This window comes from Zosterops lateralis (genome assembly GCF_965231275.1).
Source record: "Zosterops lateralis genome assembly, chromosome: 1".
NCBI classification, from domain to species: Eukaryota; Metazoa; Chordata; class Aves; order Passeriformes; family Zosteropidae; genus Zosterops; species Zosterops lateralis.
In genome coordinates this window covers 28943745-28960605 of record NC_139762.1, presented here as the reverse complement: position 1 = coordinate 28960605, position 16861 = coordinate 28943745, and the positions used below count along the sequence as shown (strand labels likewise).

Genomic DNA, 16861 nt, shown 5'->3' with positions numbered 1-16861 from the left:
ACTCTCAGAAGTTTGTACTCATTAGTGCTCTGCTTAATTAGGCATTTACAGTAAAAGAAAATCCCCCCAAACAAACAACCCCAAAAACCCCACAAAAATTCTGACTTCTTACACAGTTAAAGTCAGTGTTTTTCCTTGCTGTGCATATAGAATACCTGTGGCATCACAATTATTTTGCAGCATCTTTGGAAGTCATGCACGTTGATATAAAATCCCTTTATTTCTTTTAACTCTGCAAGTGTCATTCTGAATATTTCAAAGCAAATAGTGCCTGTTGGTGTTTGTGAAAGCATCTTGACAGAACCAGCCTCTCTATTTACAGCAAGGTCTAGAGACTGCAGTCTGGCAGCAATTAAAGTAAGCAGCCCCTATAATTTGAAAATTGGGCTTTAGATTTGGGCCCAGCACAGGTTAGATTGCTGGTCTGACCTGTTGCTGTCTAAAAACCAAATGCAAAAATGTTCATCTGACGTTGATAGAGTCTGACTATTGTCAGACTCACAAAGTTGGTCTTAGGAAATCTCAGTTCATGGGTACTAACACAGGGAGAGGGCTTAGAACTCTCTTTGTGCAGGTGCAATTATAGATATGAGACATTCTGGTTCCAGAGAAATGCCTCCACAACTCATTGAACAGCAGCTTGCATAGTAGGTTCTCTGGCCAAAGAGGGCTTCTCTGCCTAGCTTCTCTAGCCCTGTGCTTCAGCACAGGCAAACAGAAAATACAAATTATTAATTTCTGCAACTCATTTTTCTCAGAAGAACTCAAAAACAAATGGAGAAGGACCTTGAGAGTGTCCCCTTCTCCTGCATTTTGAGTCACAGTTGCTTGTAGACCCTGGAATTGTGACCCTTGTTAAGAAGGACACGATGTGCTTCTCCTCCCACCAGGTAAGAAAACCCAGGACTTGTGAGGAGGGCTGTGCAGCCAACACAGCTGTCAGAAAATGCCTTCAGCTGAATCACTAGTGGTACCTGCATGTGTTGGTATCAAAACAGAAGATGATACAAGGCTAAATGACCTAAGGCCTGTGAAAGCACCAATTGTGAAGACATGTAGCATATATACATATAGATATATACTCAATATATGAAGTGATATTGTATGAAATATATATTGTCAGTACACATCTGTATTGCTATAAACAGTTCACAGTTTCCAACATGCATTTGTTGCCAGCTTGCCTTATAGACTGGAGGATGAGACAGATCATGGAAGGGAAGATTCTGTGTTTAAACACAAAGCGTAAAAAAATGTGGAAATAATGTTAAGTTCTTCTCCAAAGAAATCCTCCTAAGGCAGTCTCCCATGCTATGGCTCCACACGCATATGTCTGCATGTTATGACAATTAATACTTTTATCAGTAAGATTACAACTATTTAAACAACAGCTAACTGCTATGCTGAAATTATGTTGTATCATTACATAAGCACCTGCTGGCTGAGCTGTAGCTCTCTGGAGCACCTCTCTTTTCACAGATAATTCTCATGTGATGGATCTCACTCCAGCTGAGACTGCAGTCACAGGCTCCCAAAGCTTTGCAGCAAGGTATCCCAATAAAATCATTTATACCAACACACTATTTGAAGAACACCAGGTCTTGTGATACTTACCTACATACACTCTAGTTTCACACAAATCCTGTGGGAGCTATATACACTGGACTGTGTTCATATAATCCCCTCTGTACAGTCAGGCTGCTCCTCTGGGTCTTGACACCACATGGCCCAGTGTGCTGACAGCCTTAGGTTGGCTCTGAGGGACAATGCCCTGACTTACAAATGTGCCAAGAACTCAGACCCACAAATCCACCCTACACACCTGGAAACAGCAATGCTGTCTTGGGTACACAAGACAAACTAGCCACACTTTTCCCCAGATGTCCAACCATGCTGGCAAAGTTCCAACCTTACATCTCATAAATACACAGGTGCACACACATGCCTTGAAAACACTTTTAAAATCATCATTATCATTATTCTCCACTACAATAATAACAATATGAAGAGTAATAAAGAGGCCTGAAAGCAAATCCATGCCCCACCTTCTTCATTCTTTGGGCTTAGCATTGTTTTAACAGAAGTATTCATTAACTCTGTACCTTTAGATCTTGTCTGAAGGCATTTGACAGGAAGTCAGTCTGCATTAATCTTAAAATTTTGGGGTTTTTAAGTTCTGTTAGACTTTTGTGTTGACAGGTTAGTACAAGAATACCATTATGCAAACCAACAGAACACGAGTTCCTCTAAAATTGCCCAAGTTCACTCTTGTGGTAAATTCAACATAACTTATCCTGCCTGCAAAACCTGTTTCATATTTGCATGTGCACAAGCTCTTCTCTGTAAATATCTGCACCCTTAAAAAGAATAGAAGAAATCACAGACAAAAAGTTTTTAATCTAAAGGAATGTGACAAAGTAAATAAAATAAAGTCATTAAAAGAAATTTGGCAAATATTTTCTTCATAACTGGAGAAGCCAGCTCTGCATCATAAAATAGTTGATATTGATTTAATGGGAGCAACAAGTTAAAAGAGCTCAGTGAGGCTGAAAATCTACCTAGGTAAACAATACCTGAACAACATGCCAAGTGAAGATTAATTAAGAGAGAAAACCAGTTTTATACAGTTTAACTTGTGTACACTAGCACTGTGTTTGATTTTCTTCTTCATATACACCCTTTGGGTTAGGTTTCTGGGTCTGAAACAGAACTGTTTGTTCTGGCCGTGATCCCAAATATCAGATCTCAAAACCACTCAAACTCCCCTCTTCATATGCTAAGAGCAATAGAAAGAAAAGCAAGAAATTTACACAGCTTAAAGCTGTATAAATGACCTGACATTTTATTACTTAATACTTTTGGAAAACAGTCAGAGTAGTAGCTCATCACTTACTTTCCTGTATGCTTTGACACAAGCAAGTATATCCTGTTCCACAAATTCCAGGTACACATGTACGTTGTGACAGAAAATAAAGCCACTGTGCAGTACTACAGGTCTGAACAACAAACACAGTATGACCTCATTGGTAGATAAATGCTTAGATTTTTATTAACCTTCAAAGCAGAGAAGCTGTTACAAGGAACATCTCCTTGAAATAAGTATTCTCTCAAATATGTACTTGAGCAGGAAAAAATCCATCAGAGAAGGGAAGGCCAGTAACCACCTGGCTGACCCTGGGTACCAGCACAGAGGATCATCAGGCAAAGGTGGCTTTAGGGCTTTGCTGCTAAAGTAACTAGCCACTTTAGCAGCAATTAGAAGTTTAACTTCTAATTGTTTGGGGTTACTGGTTCCTCTGACAGAGCACAACCACTGCTGAGGATATTCTGGGCCAGACAAAAATTACTTTTGATATTTGTTAGATTCTGAATAACCAAACACACTTATTCTACTGGTTATTGTAACCTGGAACTCTTCCCATCAATTTGAACAAACATTCATTGTCTCACAAAAAAATTACACTCCCAACAGGAAAAATTTGTCCTTTCACTGAATTGCTCATAGGGTTTCTGCCTGAAATGGTCTCTCACTAGCAATTCCAGCAACAACAGATCTCATTACGTGATCACCTTGAGCAGACAACCTCCTACCCCCCTGAACACAGATTGAAAATAAGATGGAAACAGCCATAATGCACTGAGAAGTGGGCAAAAGAACGGGTTATCTTAACAAATAGTTCCAGCATGCTGTTAATTACTGGGTTTACTATGTAATTTATCAAAAGGACTTTCTGGCATTTAAGGTCTAAATCTGAGCTGTATGAATTCAGATTGCTACAAAACAGCAAAACACATCAGCTGCTCATGGCACTTTTGATGCATAAATTATGGCCTACATTTTTAGCCAGTTTCTGTTGTCTCAGGAATTTCAAATGCAAATCATAATTTTTTCAAAGCTTTGTGCTTAACTGCCTAAAAATAGGGCATTAGGCTTTGGCAGCTTTTAATAAAATATTTGCAACTTTGCATATCTGCCTGGGGAAATTTGAATATAAAGCCTTTACTCACATGATAACAATATTCTAACATTAATTGTCTGTTCTGTGAAACTGGCCACAGATAACATGTTCACAAAAAGGTGGCTACCCCAGTCTTGAGAGTACAAGTCTGATTTTTTTGATAGCTTGGCTCCAAGGTAAAACAGGCATCTTTCTGTCCTACTGGGACTGCACAGCTGGCAGTATCTAAGCCAGTTATTCACTTGGAAACTGGGTGTGCATGAAATGAGGAAACCCCCAGCCTACATTATCTTCAAATATCTGGCTTTTAGGATGCCTTCAAGATGAACAGTGATCCCATGCTAAAGAAACCAGGAGGGTGAATGGCAGTAACTATGAAATGCAGTAGTCTTTTTCTAACCATTACTGCTGCTGAATGAACTTGGGAGAATTGAGCTGTTCAGCACATGTCTACCTGCAGAATAATTAAAAATGAACTAATCAATCACTTCCACATCTTTTTTGGATTTATACTAATTCTTCCTACCTAAATTTTGAATCTCACTCTTTTGTTAACATCATCCTCTGATGCCAGTAGTATTAAATATGGGATCCAAAGCCTGCAGAGACTTGCACGTGTACTTAAGATGCCCATTTTTTCTGCTTTATTGGAACATAAATTGAGGCACACACTGAAGCCTTTGCAGCTTTGCAGATCTCTGTTTGAAGGCCTTGTGGATAAAGTATCTTATGTGATGCGTGACAGTGCATGCTTATGTGTTGGATAATAATGAAATAAATCAGTAACTAATGCCAACGGGGAGCCTCAGACATAAAGAATATTTATCTGATAAAATCCACAACACACTCAGCTTTTCATTCCTTAAGTGCCTCCAGCTTTGCAGCTGGTCCCAAGGCTGTGGCTGGACCATACCAATAAGGGAGTGTGTGTGGCAAACACTCCATAAAGCTTGAGTTGGAGGCAGCAGCCCCACAATTGGCAGTCAGAGACCCTGCTAGAAAATCAGTGTTCCCAGGGGATGCACAGCAGCTGAAAGAGCAGCAGGCAGCCGTGATACACAGCAGCATCAGGGCGAGCAGAGGAGCTGCATCAAGGTATCTCAGCACTTAGAACATGAGAGAGGAAGGTGGAAAAAGCTACTCAAGGCATTGGAATATTTTTGCAGTGCAATGCTGACTGTATTCACAAACTCAGCATTTCCAGTCCCACAGAGCAAATAGACCAGATATGCCAGGGGATCCTCCTCTGGTATGACACCAAACTCTGCAATCAAAGAGCATAGATTGGACTCTAATATTTAAGAAAGCAATTCAGAGAGTATTTTGACAGATATTCTCTAATGATTCCTGCTGAAGCTTGAAATAAATTAAATATTTATTAGCACAGCAAGAATGTTCCTTTCACCTCGTTGTCTAAGAGATATATCCTTCTTAGCTCTTTGAAAATAATTTTCTTCTGCTAGTTTAGGTGCCCATCACTACCTGTTTTAAGGCTTTAAGTTCGTACATGACCTAAAATTTTGTGTAAAGGAGCCAAAATGTTCAGCTATGATTTACAGTTCTTCAGAGTTAGAAGCTGCAGCACTCATTACTGCAGTATTTAAATCCATCTTAATTTACCTACCTTTTATTTTTAAAGGTAAAGCCAGATAGTATCAAAGTCATAGGCAGTTGTGTAAGCAGAAGGCCTGGCCCTAACAGCCTGCTCTGCAGTACCTGCAATAATTATATTTACAGATTTCTTCAACATCACACACTGTGGTGGTGAAAATACTGAACTGATCCCCCAACGCGTGGGATGCTTTCTTCCAAACAGCTGTTCTTCACTCTGGCCCAAACATGAGAGGACTCTTATTCCAGTTTTACATGGTCTGGACAGGGAACAGCAATCTGTGCACATACAGAGTTCTTTAAAAAAAACACAATAAAACAATCTACAAAGATTTTCCTCCCTGAGCCCTTCTTCACTACAGAATTTTCACTAAGGAAAATTCAAAGGCAACCTTGCACACAGATGCCAGATGCTCTGCAAGGGAGTGGGAGGAGATAAATCTGCAGAAAAAATAAGGGAAAAAATATCCCTTCAAGGTCCATTTCTGTTAGGGAGATGCAGGATTCCAGGAAGAGACTATCTCAGAGTTTTTTATACAGCAAAGAAAATCTACCCTTTCAGGTCTTCTTCATGAAATTCCCTTGTTGCAAGAAAGTACCTTGAAATAAGAGCTAACAACACCATGTGGAGACAAGTGCTAACATCTCTTGCCTTTGGCCTTCTCTTAATTAGGCTCACTTAAAAACTGAAAATTATAGTACTTTTTCACCAATAGATTTCTTGATAGTATAGCACAGAAAGGAAAAAAGCCATTACATGCTCTATTCATATTCTAACATGTAATTATAAGATTATAATTGACTTATGTGGTCATAAGTCAAGCCCTGCAAGCACTACAGTGCTAAAGAAGGAAACATAACAAAGATGAGTGGCTTTCTCAAGAATGCAAATGAGACATGTTATAATTTGACTGAAAGCACTTCCAGAAAATCATTAGGATCTTAGAAATACACTAGAATACCTAGTTTAGAAGCAACTTTCCTAGCATTAGAAATTAGGTTTTCAACCATCTGCTAGTAGAGCTGCTCATAAAGAATTTAGCTCATGCCATGCAGTATGATACACCTGAGCATTTTCTTTTTTGAAATTAAATTTCTAATGCAAGCATTGAAATTCATATTTAGAGACTTAATTAGAAGCCTGGCTTTCAGATGTGTTTGCCACCTGCAGCTCCTATTCAGCTCCCTGTCATTTAAGCACCTGGCTTTGGGCAGCCAAGACTGAAAACTTCAGTTTGAAGAATATTATGGGCAACTCCCGAAGTTTAGGAAGATTCCTCCTTATCAGCCTCTGCCATTCTCTGGCCAAAACCCTCTTGATCTTCTACATGGGTCTGGGGAAAATACTGGGCCAAATGCTCAGCTGGTGCAAAGCAGCTAAGCTGTACTGGAATCCAGGCCATTCAAATTTTGTCTGAGTATGAGTTGTGTAACTTAGTCATTTAAATGTAAATTTGCATCAAGAAAAGGGACTTTCCTTAATGAAGGAGATAGGCTCCATCCCTGTAAAGAGAACAGGACTCCTGGTTTTGACAGCTTGAAACTGGCACCCTGAAAGGCAAGGGGTTTGCACTTTGTACCCAAATTCACAGCCCATCATAAAGCTTAATTAAACATTGGAATGTTTGGTAAATTGCCACTCCTCAGATTGAACAGGTGTTGCGGTGAAAGGTGCACAGTCATGTGTAAGATTTTTACCCCTGTAGGTTTATTCCCCTGGACTATTTTGGGCTGTAGCCAACAAACTCTTACTGCTCAAAATGACAGGACCCAAATTCTTGCTGGCACCTGCATATACCCAAAATCACTCCAGTGAAGAAGCATTTTCATCTTCCTGAGGAGTAAAACTGACCCTTAGTTTGTTTCAAAGCAGCCTGAGAAAGCTGTCTGTTCATTTGAGTAGCCAATGCAACTACTAATAGAAACTACAGCTAGTAGTTCTGCTATTTTCTGTGCATTAGCTTTCTTAAATCTTGGCATTCTCATGAAAATGTAGTTGACTTCTCGGCATGCCTGTGTTACTGAGTCTTTGCACTGGTGAAACTTCCATTGTCCTCACTCCTCTCTCAATGCATTCATTTTCCTTTATACATGACTGTTTAATACTGCCTCTACCCTGGGACTGAAATTCATTTCTAGTATTTACTTCACAAAATTCCTTGGGATTCTGTCTATTTTTTCTAGCTGTCTCAATTAAGATAATAAAAGACATTACTTTGGTTTACATATTTCCAAGGCCATAGATAGGACTTCATTACTTCTCATATTGGGAATCTTTTTGGTCGTGAACAGGTCAAGTTGGACCCTGACAGTTACATTAATTCAGAGCTTATGAACATGTAGCATTTGAGTAAAATTGTGTACAAGCTACACAATTAAACAATTGTTTAATCCCTAACAAATGCCTGGAGTTTGTAGTCTGCAAAAAATTAGAATAGAATATTATTCTAAGAAGTGACCCCTCTTCCTCCTCTTGCATCACCCTGCCTCCACTCCTCTGCATACAAAACAAACAAACCTCCCCTTAGCATGACTTGAGTTAATAATACAACCAAAAGCAAGGAAACAAGAAGAAACGCAAATGTTGAGAGTAGCAGGAGCAGTTTTTGCCTTTGCAGAGTTGTGATGACAGATCCTGCTCTTGCTGGCTCTGAGAAAGGAGCAGGTACCAAATCAGTCCCTTCATCAGTGAGGCACAAGCTGCTCTTCCTGCCTTATGTAATGATCCATGTGACAGGGCCAGGGACTGCAGGAACCTGCACAGCTCTTTCAGAGCAACATGTCCTTGCACTCTCACACCCACTTACATGCCATGGCAAGCCTCACGTTTTCCCAGCTACCTCACTGTGCCCCATGCTGTCCTGGGAAATTATCTTTGGTTTGTAAAAAATATTTTTTAAGGGCTTGAACTTAATAAGAAACGAAGGAGTGATCCTGTTCTTCTATCCATGTAGGCAGACATCTATCCAGTTAGTTTAAGGATTACTGGAGTTTCATGTTTTCAACATGCTTGTTTTATTTCTCTAGAGCCTCTGTAACTTGCATTTGCAATGGGATCTCTTTAGCATCTGTGCTCTTGGGATTTTATCCACAGGGCTGAGTTAGCACTGGGCAGTGCTGCCAGTCCCTTTCCAGCTACAAAGGTAGGAAAGTGTGACTGGCTGTAATATGATCAGACCACTCAGGTGTAGTATTTATTCATACCATAGGTAAAAACAAACATCACTGAATACAATGGCATTCAGGAATTCTCATGATTAAGCATTGCTTAGGGGCTTTAGAGAAAAAGCAGGGAGGAGAAAGGCTGCTTTACCAACAAGGAGGAAGAGGTTCCCCCTGTTGCTCAATATTTACACTAGCTGAATACTTTACACAAGTATTTTATGAGAGGTTTGGACTCACCTGTTTTAAGGGCTCTATAATGCTCACAAAAACAGGCACATGACAACTGCAAATGCTGAGTTAATAAAAGAGGCGGAGCTTTATGTTTAAATGCAGAGGAGTGATTCCAAAGGTGCATACTAACAAGATGATTCATTTTCTTGTGGTTTTGGACCTCAGCTGTCACATTTCTCATGTTTCATTGTTTTCAATCATGAAAACCAAGACCTTTGCAAAACTACAAGAAGTTTCAGAAGTAAAACCCACAGCAATCATATAGTACCAGGAGTTGCAGTTTTAAGGGGGTAATTTGTAGAGGAACAATAAAGCAGTTCTATGAATCAGACAGGCTCAGAGAAAACAGAAGCATCTTGAAAAGTGTTAGCTGAACACGGTATGATTAAGTAGAGGGGGCAGACACGGGTTTAACACTTAGTTTAGGTAAAACTCAGTCTTATCCTACTTTTTCATTGGTTCTCATATCCTATGGCCTGACAGAGCTGCCAACATACTTGAAATGTATCACAGGGAGATGAGTCTATGAAGACAGAAAGTACTATAAACATAAAACATTTATTAGAGTGTCTAATATTTTAAATTACATAGAGGAAAACAAATATACTAAGACTTTCTCCTCCCTTCTACTTCCTCTCTGGAGTTATGAGACCAGATTAAGGGATTGCTGCACAATGAATGGAGGATTGGATTCTTTGCGTCTTTCCTTTGAGTGACTCAGAACTGAGTGTTTCTATGCTTCCTGCATTATTGCAAGCACCTTCAGTTTGCTGGCTGACTAGAAATCTTCACAAATACAGTAATTTCTGATTCCTGTTTCTACAGTTTGCTATTATTCCACAATATTAGATAACAAGATTATGGGAAACTCTTTTTAAAATACAGCTTTTCCAATTTTGTCCTCTCTTCAAAATTAGAGCAGAATCCTACTAGATTTTCAACTAGACTAAGAAAATTGCCTGTCCTGAGCATGGCTGCCTATTACTTTGATTGCTCTCAGTCCTCAGTGATCTCTTGGGCAACTAAAAGCAGTGCTGTGAGATCTCTGCTTACCACAGCAAGCAGTGAGAAGGATGAGTATCAATGTCAGCACAATAGGCCCAAGGGGGCAGATAAGGCTAGCAACAGACACTAGAGGATGTTGGCATGAGGTTATCTTTGAAATAATATATTTAGTCTTCCTCCTTAAAAAAAAAAAGTGTAGGTCTTTTCCTAAAATGGTCACTCTACAGCTACCAAACTAAGTCAAGCATTGCTAAGATCTGTTTTTAGGTTGGTCCCATGAAGGTCAAAAAATTCTTGTAACACAATTTGAACATTCAAGTGTAAAATTCAGCAGAATGGGTAACTTCAGCTGTTTACATGTGAAAATCAGAGCAGAGTTGGCATCTGGTGATTTTTTTAATGTTCTGCTGAGACTGGTGACCAGTCACAGCAACAGCAGCAATTTGTCAAAGGTAGTCTGTTTCTCTTTTAATTTTCCAAGGCAGCAACCCTGTACAGCACTGTTTCTTTAAACTTGCCAGTCACTACCTCACCTAAAGCAAGGTGAAGGAGGAGGTGAAGCCAGATACATAAACATCTTAGATGTGCTTTCACAGAAAGCTTCTGCCTTGTCTTCACAGTCAAGAGTTCTAGTGATCCCTGAAGCATCTTATGAAAACTTCTGTGCACCTGCTGCAAGTCTGAGCTTTCCAGACATGCTGTGTTTCCAGAGTGCAAGCACAGGGTGGTCACTGTGTGTTCCCAAGTGGAAAGCTTTTCATCTGTGGTAGTAGATGAAAAAGGGCTTGCTGCTGTAAAACTACTCACATACCCAGCTTCTAGTAATTCTCCCTTCCCAGGGCAAGCAAGCTGAATCTTGCTGGTCTGCCACAGCAATTTGTCCAGTCCTACAGCAGCTCCAGACAGTTCTCTCCATGAGCAAATTCAATCAGTGCAGCCTGTTCCCATTGCTAAAAATGGTAGCTGGGAGCAGGTAACTGCCCTTATCATACAAGTTCACCTCACCCACAGCACCATAGCTCCCATCAAGACAGTAGGATGGCCAGGAAACACCACCTCACCACAGCACTGCTGCCTCTGCTAATCCTACAGCAGGACAGAAGAGTGGCAGGGTTAGCTCAGCCAGCCTGTGTCTTGTCTCCATGGTGGGGTGCAGGCACAGAAGTCTTGCTTTTCTGGTAGGGAGTCAACTCTGTGCTTGTGGAGCAGAAATAAGATCACTATTGGCTCTTTCTGCTGATACTCGTGGTGGGTATGTCAGCTCCTCCCTGAAGCTCCTCCTGGCACTGCATGAGCAAGTCTGGCCACTGATATGGAAGCAGATTTCTAGTTCACAGGAAGGGGAATCAATCACTCCAGACACTTCTCAGAGGAGATAATTTTAGGAAATCTCTTTCTGATTTCAGTGGCATACTGGATGACAAAATGAATATTTAAAGTATGTAATTCTTTTCCCTAGAAAATAAATCAACCTTTTTCTAAGAAAGCTGGAGATGCCAAAAAATCCACCCTTCCTGATGTGGAGGGAAGAAACAAACACTATGTCAGCTCAACAGCAGTTAGCCTGGGAGAGTGTAACAGCAAGTTAAGAGACAATTTTGTGGAAGCAAGGAGAAATCCAAACAAAGAGTACCAGGAACTAGAAACAATTTGAGCAGCAATAAGGATTAATAACTTTTATATGTTTGTGAGGTTAACTACCCTCCTTATTAGTAGCACATTTCAGAGTGGACTGGGACAGCTATTGCTGAGCTGCAGACCCTGTAATGGAAGCAGCACTTACATAAGCAAGGCTAGCATGATGCAGACTAGAAGATAAACCCTGACTGCAGACACACTCACTCAAACTGAGCTCATCACAGTGGCAGCAATAAAAGCAATTAATCTAATTGCATTGAACTACCCATTTCTGTTCCCTCTATATTCAGAATCCTCAAAGAAAAGCAGAAACTTCTTCATACACTGCTGTGCAAATGAAGAAAAAATTTATTCCCTGATACAATAACAGTGCACTACAGGATCAAAAGGCAACCTTGGTATTTTCCTGCTCTTAATCAGATGTCAAGGTTGTTACAAAACAACAGTTGCACATAAATAAAAGTCTGGCAAAGAGATGCAGGGGCAAGGGCAACATATCCCTTCCCCTCAGAGGAGGGGGATGGCAGGGAGGCAGCCCGCAAGCTGGCTCATGTCCTCGCTGGGGTAGAACATAAGTCCAACTTACCCGCGCCTTAGCCAGATTAAGAGGAGCAAAGGGAGCTGCTCTGATCACTGCTCCCAAGTCACACATGAGTGTATCAGAAGCTCTGTTCAGAGCCCCCAGGGGTAACCCCAGGATGGGCTTGGCAGCAGCAGCTGTGGCCAGGGGCAGGGTCCCACAGCCACCCAGCCACAGCTGCAGCAGGATGCAACCCAATGCTGTGACTCAAATCAGGAATCTAATTATCCTTCTGTGCTCTTTTCAAAAGAGTAAAATATGCGCCACATCAGAGCCAGTGTGGAAAGTCTGTATAAGGAAGCAAAAAAACAGATAGAGGATTGTCTGCTTGGGTTTTTTCCCCCTCTTCAAAAATCTCAAGTATACTGGGCCCCACTTCTCCTACTTCTGAACACAGCCACATCTGTACTCACACCCACAGGAAAAAAGGTCTTTGCAAGCATATGGACAGTCCACCCAAAGGGTCCCCACAGCAGCATGGCCATGGGCTGGTGGCTCAGCACCTGTTTTTCTGCTCGGGCAGTAACTAGTTATGCCACTTATGACCACACTGAATGAAAGCACCAAAAAATTAATTACCCTCCTGCATGCACCATTAGCTTTACTTCCTGAACTTAATCTGGAGTACAAGATAATATCCTGGCTGTACATATTGCATTTTATTGAAGAACTACTTTGTGATTCTGCTTCCCTCTTCCTTCTTTTTAGAGAATTAATGGAAGAAGCTTAATTTAGGACACTAATGCCAAGTGCCAATAATTTTTTTAGTATGCGGCCTGCAACAACACGAGTGTTTGTTAATTTTTTGAGATCTGAAAAATCCACAAATTGGGAAATTTTTTTCCATTCTACTTTGATCAGCTCAGTTATGATACCTGAAATCTGGGGATTTTAAGTAAATGGTTAAACTTTCTAAACATATGAGGAAGGGGCTTACTGGGGTTAGTAGAGGCTTAGGCGCATATAATCTTGAAATAGCAGAAGTATGCAAAGCAGTGTGCTTGGCCCCCTGCAACAATATGCAATTTGCTACATTATTTTACTTTCTTCACACAATAATTCTGTGTCTTTCTTCATTTGGTACTTTCCCAGATGGATGCTCCTTCCTCACACAGAGCTGATAGTGTACTTTGGTGTGAGCCATGCTGTTAATTCAGTCACTGTACAGCTAACTCAATAAAGCAAACATTTGTTCTTGTAAAATTGTTCTCAGATGATTAATTATCTCACACGGTAATGCCCAATTAATTTAACACTGCCTGGATAAGGAAGGAAGGAAAATGTATAAACTGGCCTACTATACCCTTTATCTGTCTTCCTAGCATCAGCCCAATCTGATTTGGTTCCCAACATGCAAAAACTTTCATTCACAGCTCTGTCAGGAACAAGTTAGCACATTACAATACCTCTATGAGCCGGTCTGGCTCACTCCCTTCTTCCACAGTAATTAATTTAGACCTTCCATTGCGTTCATTGTCCCGAATGCCAACAGCAACCTGTGTAGCCTTCAGCCGCTCGTATTTATTGCATGATGAGCCACACCACTGATAGATTTCCTGAAATAATCAGAACACACACATTAGCAATAGGATTCAACACAGTAAAATTATTGTTTTATTAATAATTATCCTACTGAATCTAAACCCCCAGAAAATCAGTGAATCCTCATCTTTCAGAAGTACTTCCTAGAAGAGTGTTGCTTAATCACGTAGATATTTGCAGCACCTATGACATAATCTCAAACTGCACCAGGAGAGATTTAGGTTGGATATTTCTTCACAGAAAGGGTGAATCAACATTGGAATGGGCTGCCCAGGGAGCTGGTGGAGTTTAAGCCCCTGGAGGTGTTTAAGAAAACACTGGATGTGGCACTCAGTGCTGTGGTCTGGTTGACAAAGTGGTGTTCAGTGAAAGGTTGAACTCTGTGATCTCAGAGGTCTTTTAATCTCAGAGGTCTGCATCATGTGATACTGTAATATGCAAGATATTTACATAATATAATTTAGCTTCCACATATTAGGATATCACTTGAGCACAGAATAGTCAAGAGTTTTGGTTTGACTGAGTTTTATCCCAATTACACATAGAGCTTCAGCTAATTAAAGAATCAGAAACTTCGAAATTTGCTATTGCAAATTTTATGTGTCAGCTCCTCTTGTATGGTACTTCAGCAGTGCTGGTATTCACCTGTGTCAAGAAACAAATTAATTTCAAAATCTCAAGGATGATGCTGACTATATGTGTTACTAAAGTACAGTTAGATCTTCCAATCTAGTTTTTATTAGTTGACCTTTTGCAGAATACAGTATGTTCCCAAGGCACGTCTCAGGACAGGGAGACACCAGATCCAGCCTGAGACAGGTCACCTGATTAGCCACACAGACCAAGGATCCCCAGTTTTGGCAACTCCCATTATTCATTCAGAACTTGAAGCATTTCAGAAGACTTTAGATTTCAGCCTTGATGAAAATTACTAAAAAAAGGCCTAACATAAGCTGCAGGGATGTTAGAGGCTAGGCTGGAAGGAGCCAGTCCAAGGAAATTACTCATCTTGGTTGGTTGCTTTCCCCACCTTCTCCTGGAAGAAGGTAATTTGATTCTTCACATGATTCTGTCAAATAGCTCAAACAGTACAGTAATAAAGGTACAAAGTAATTTTCAGTTTTAAAAAGGTTCAACTGGTTTGTGTTTGTCTGCAATGCAAATTTTAATCAGAGGCCTCATTGAACAAATTACTTGGGTTTAGTTTTATGTTGTATATACAACTGTATAAAACTTAGGATTTGAGATAAAAATCTGTCTCATTAAAAAAAAAAGTTATTTCTGCTGACCACTGTTGGTCGTTAAAATTACTTGAAAGAGTGGTTTGAAACAAATGAGGGATGAAGCACAGCTTCTCTGTACTAGAAGATGCACATTTTTAGAAGACAGCTAATACTGATGGCATCTACATGCAAAACAGTGTTAGTAACTTCCAACAGTTACTTTTTACCAGTTTGGACACAAAAAAAACCCAGAGGGAGATCTCAGTGATCTCCCTGTTCCCTTCCAACCTCCCTTCCGCCCTTCAAAAGCATCTCTTCAAAGACAAAGTTTTAAGCTTTGTCAGGATTACACCACAGATTCACAGCTCTGTATCCCTTTCAACTTTCAGGTATCATGCAATGAAAGATGTGAAGTTTTCAACTTGCCTTTAACAACTTGGCTGTAGGCTTAAAAAAAAAACAACTTCTAAGTTCTGCTTTAAATACTGTCAGTTTACCAAGTATCCAGAATCTGGAGACATAGTTGGTGTCTGGTCTGAACCTTATCTTAAATCCGACTTTCTACATTTCCCCAGGAAAAAAATGTCTGCTCATACTTAGGGAAATAATTTTCTAAAGACCTGAATGCATAGAAAGTAAAATATTACAATCTGAGCAGATTTTTAAATACATTTGTTATTGCCAGGCACTGCTTCAGCCCTTTTCTACCAACTTCATAGAGACTTCCACAACACAGACTCCTTAGCATGCGTCTCACCTTGGCCTACATCCTACTAACTGAGCTTATTTGCAATTATGTGAGAAATCATGAGTCACTAGAGATACTGCAGCAATAAACAGGAATTCTTTATTTCCAACAGTCTGTAGAAGCAATAAGGAAGAGTAAGAAGTCATATAATAGAGAACTAGGGAAAGAGGTAAGGCAGCTATTGCTTTATCTCAGTTTTGATGTGGCAATTGGTGGAGATTGCTCATTCAGAAAGGTTAGAAGTGCAGCTTCAGTTGTACCCTGGCCTTCTCTTGGGTTTTTGGCAACTGGAGATGGAACCTCCAACAAGTAGTTTTATCTACAAAATGAACATTTTTGCTGTACTGACCACAAAGGATATTGTGAGACTTAAACTGCCACTGCAAATTACAAAGACCTTTACTTCTTGGACAATAAATTTACATTTTCTTTTCTTAGCACCTCCTAAAGGCCCCACTGCACCCAAGTTACTCCACATTCACAGTCTATTCTCCCTGTCTGCCTTCAATCAGCAAGTGACTGAAGAAACTGAGCTCTCCTACAGTCCACAGGCTCTAGGCTTCAAATGACCCTGAGGAAGGAGAAAGACCTTTAACAATCTACAGTAATGGATTTCAGATTTTTAAATTTGCAGGTTTCATTATTTTCTTTATGGCATCTATGTTCCAGGTTTTCTTCTACTGCACAAACCACCACTTGAATCAACAAACAATGTCTGAAAATATTCTTGATCTGGAGATTCGCAAGATCCATCTCACATGGTTATTTCAAAAATACTAATTTTAAAAGCTAGAGAAGAAAGAATCTGCTTCTTTTTAGCACTAGAGAATAAAGACATTATTCTTTATTAAAAGTCTGAAAGTTAAATTTCATGTACTGTATAACCAAATAGAAGGACGTGAGCAGCCACAAGTCATGAAAATGTCCCAAAGTATATAATATTGTAATGCATTTACTATGATCATTAAAATATCTTAATCATTCAGTGCTAGAAGCTTTCAGGAGCTTGGATTTGATTAATTTTCTCTTCTGAACTGAAATCATCTCATTTTCAATGTATCTAATTTTGAGGCCTCAGAGTAGAGAAGCTGAGTATCTACAAGTTTGCCTTCCTGATATAACTTATTCATTTCAACCTCTAGGCAGATTCAGTTTTTCA

At 40.0% G+C, this 16861-nt stretch overlaps 1 protein-coding gene across 1 annotated transcript in view; it reads right to left on the bottom strand.

Annotated features, from left to right (window-relative positions):
* SCIN (scinderin) overlaps positions 1 to 16861 on the bottom strand; it is a 48245-nt gene that overhangs the window by 16906 nt on the left and 14478 nt on the right. The window contains exon 4 of the mRNA XM_083866662.1: positions 13596 to 13745. Coding sequence (XP_083722788.1) covers positions 13596 to 13745 — 150 coding nt within the window. The remainder of the gene's footprint in view (positions 1 to 13595; positions 13746 to 16861) is intronic.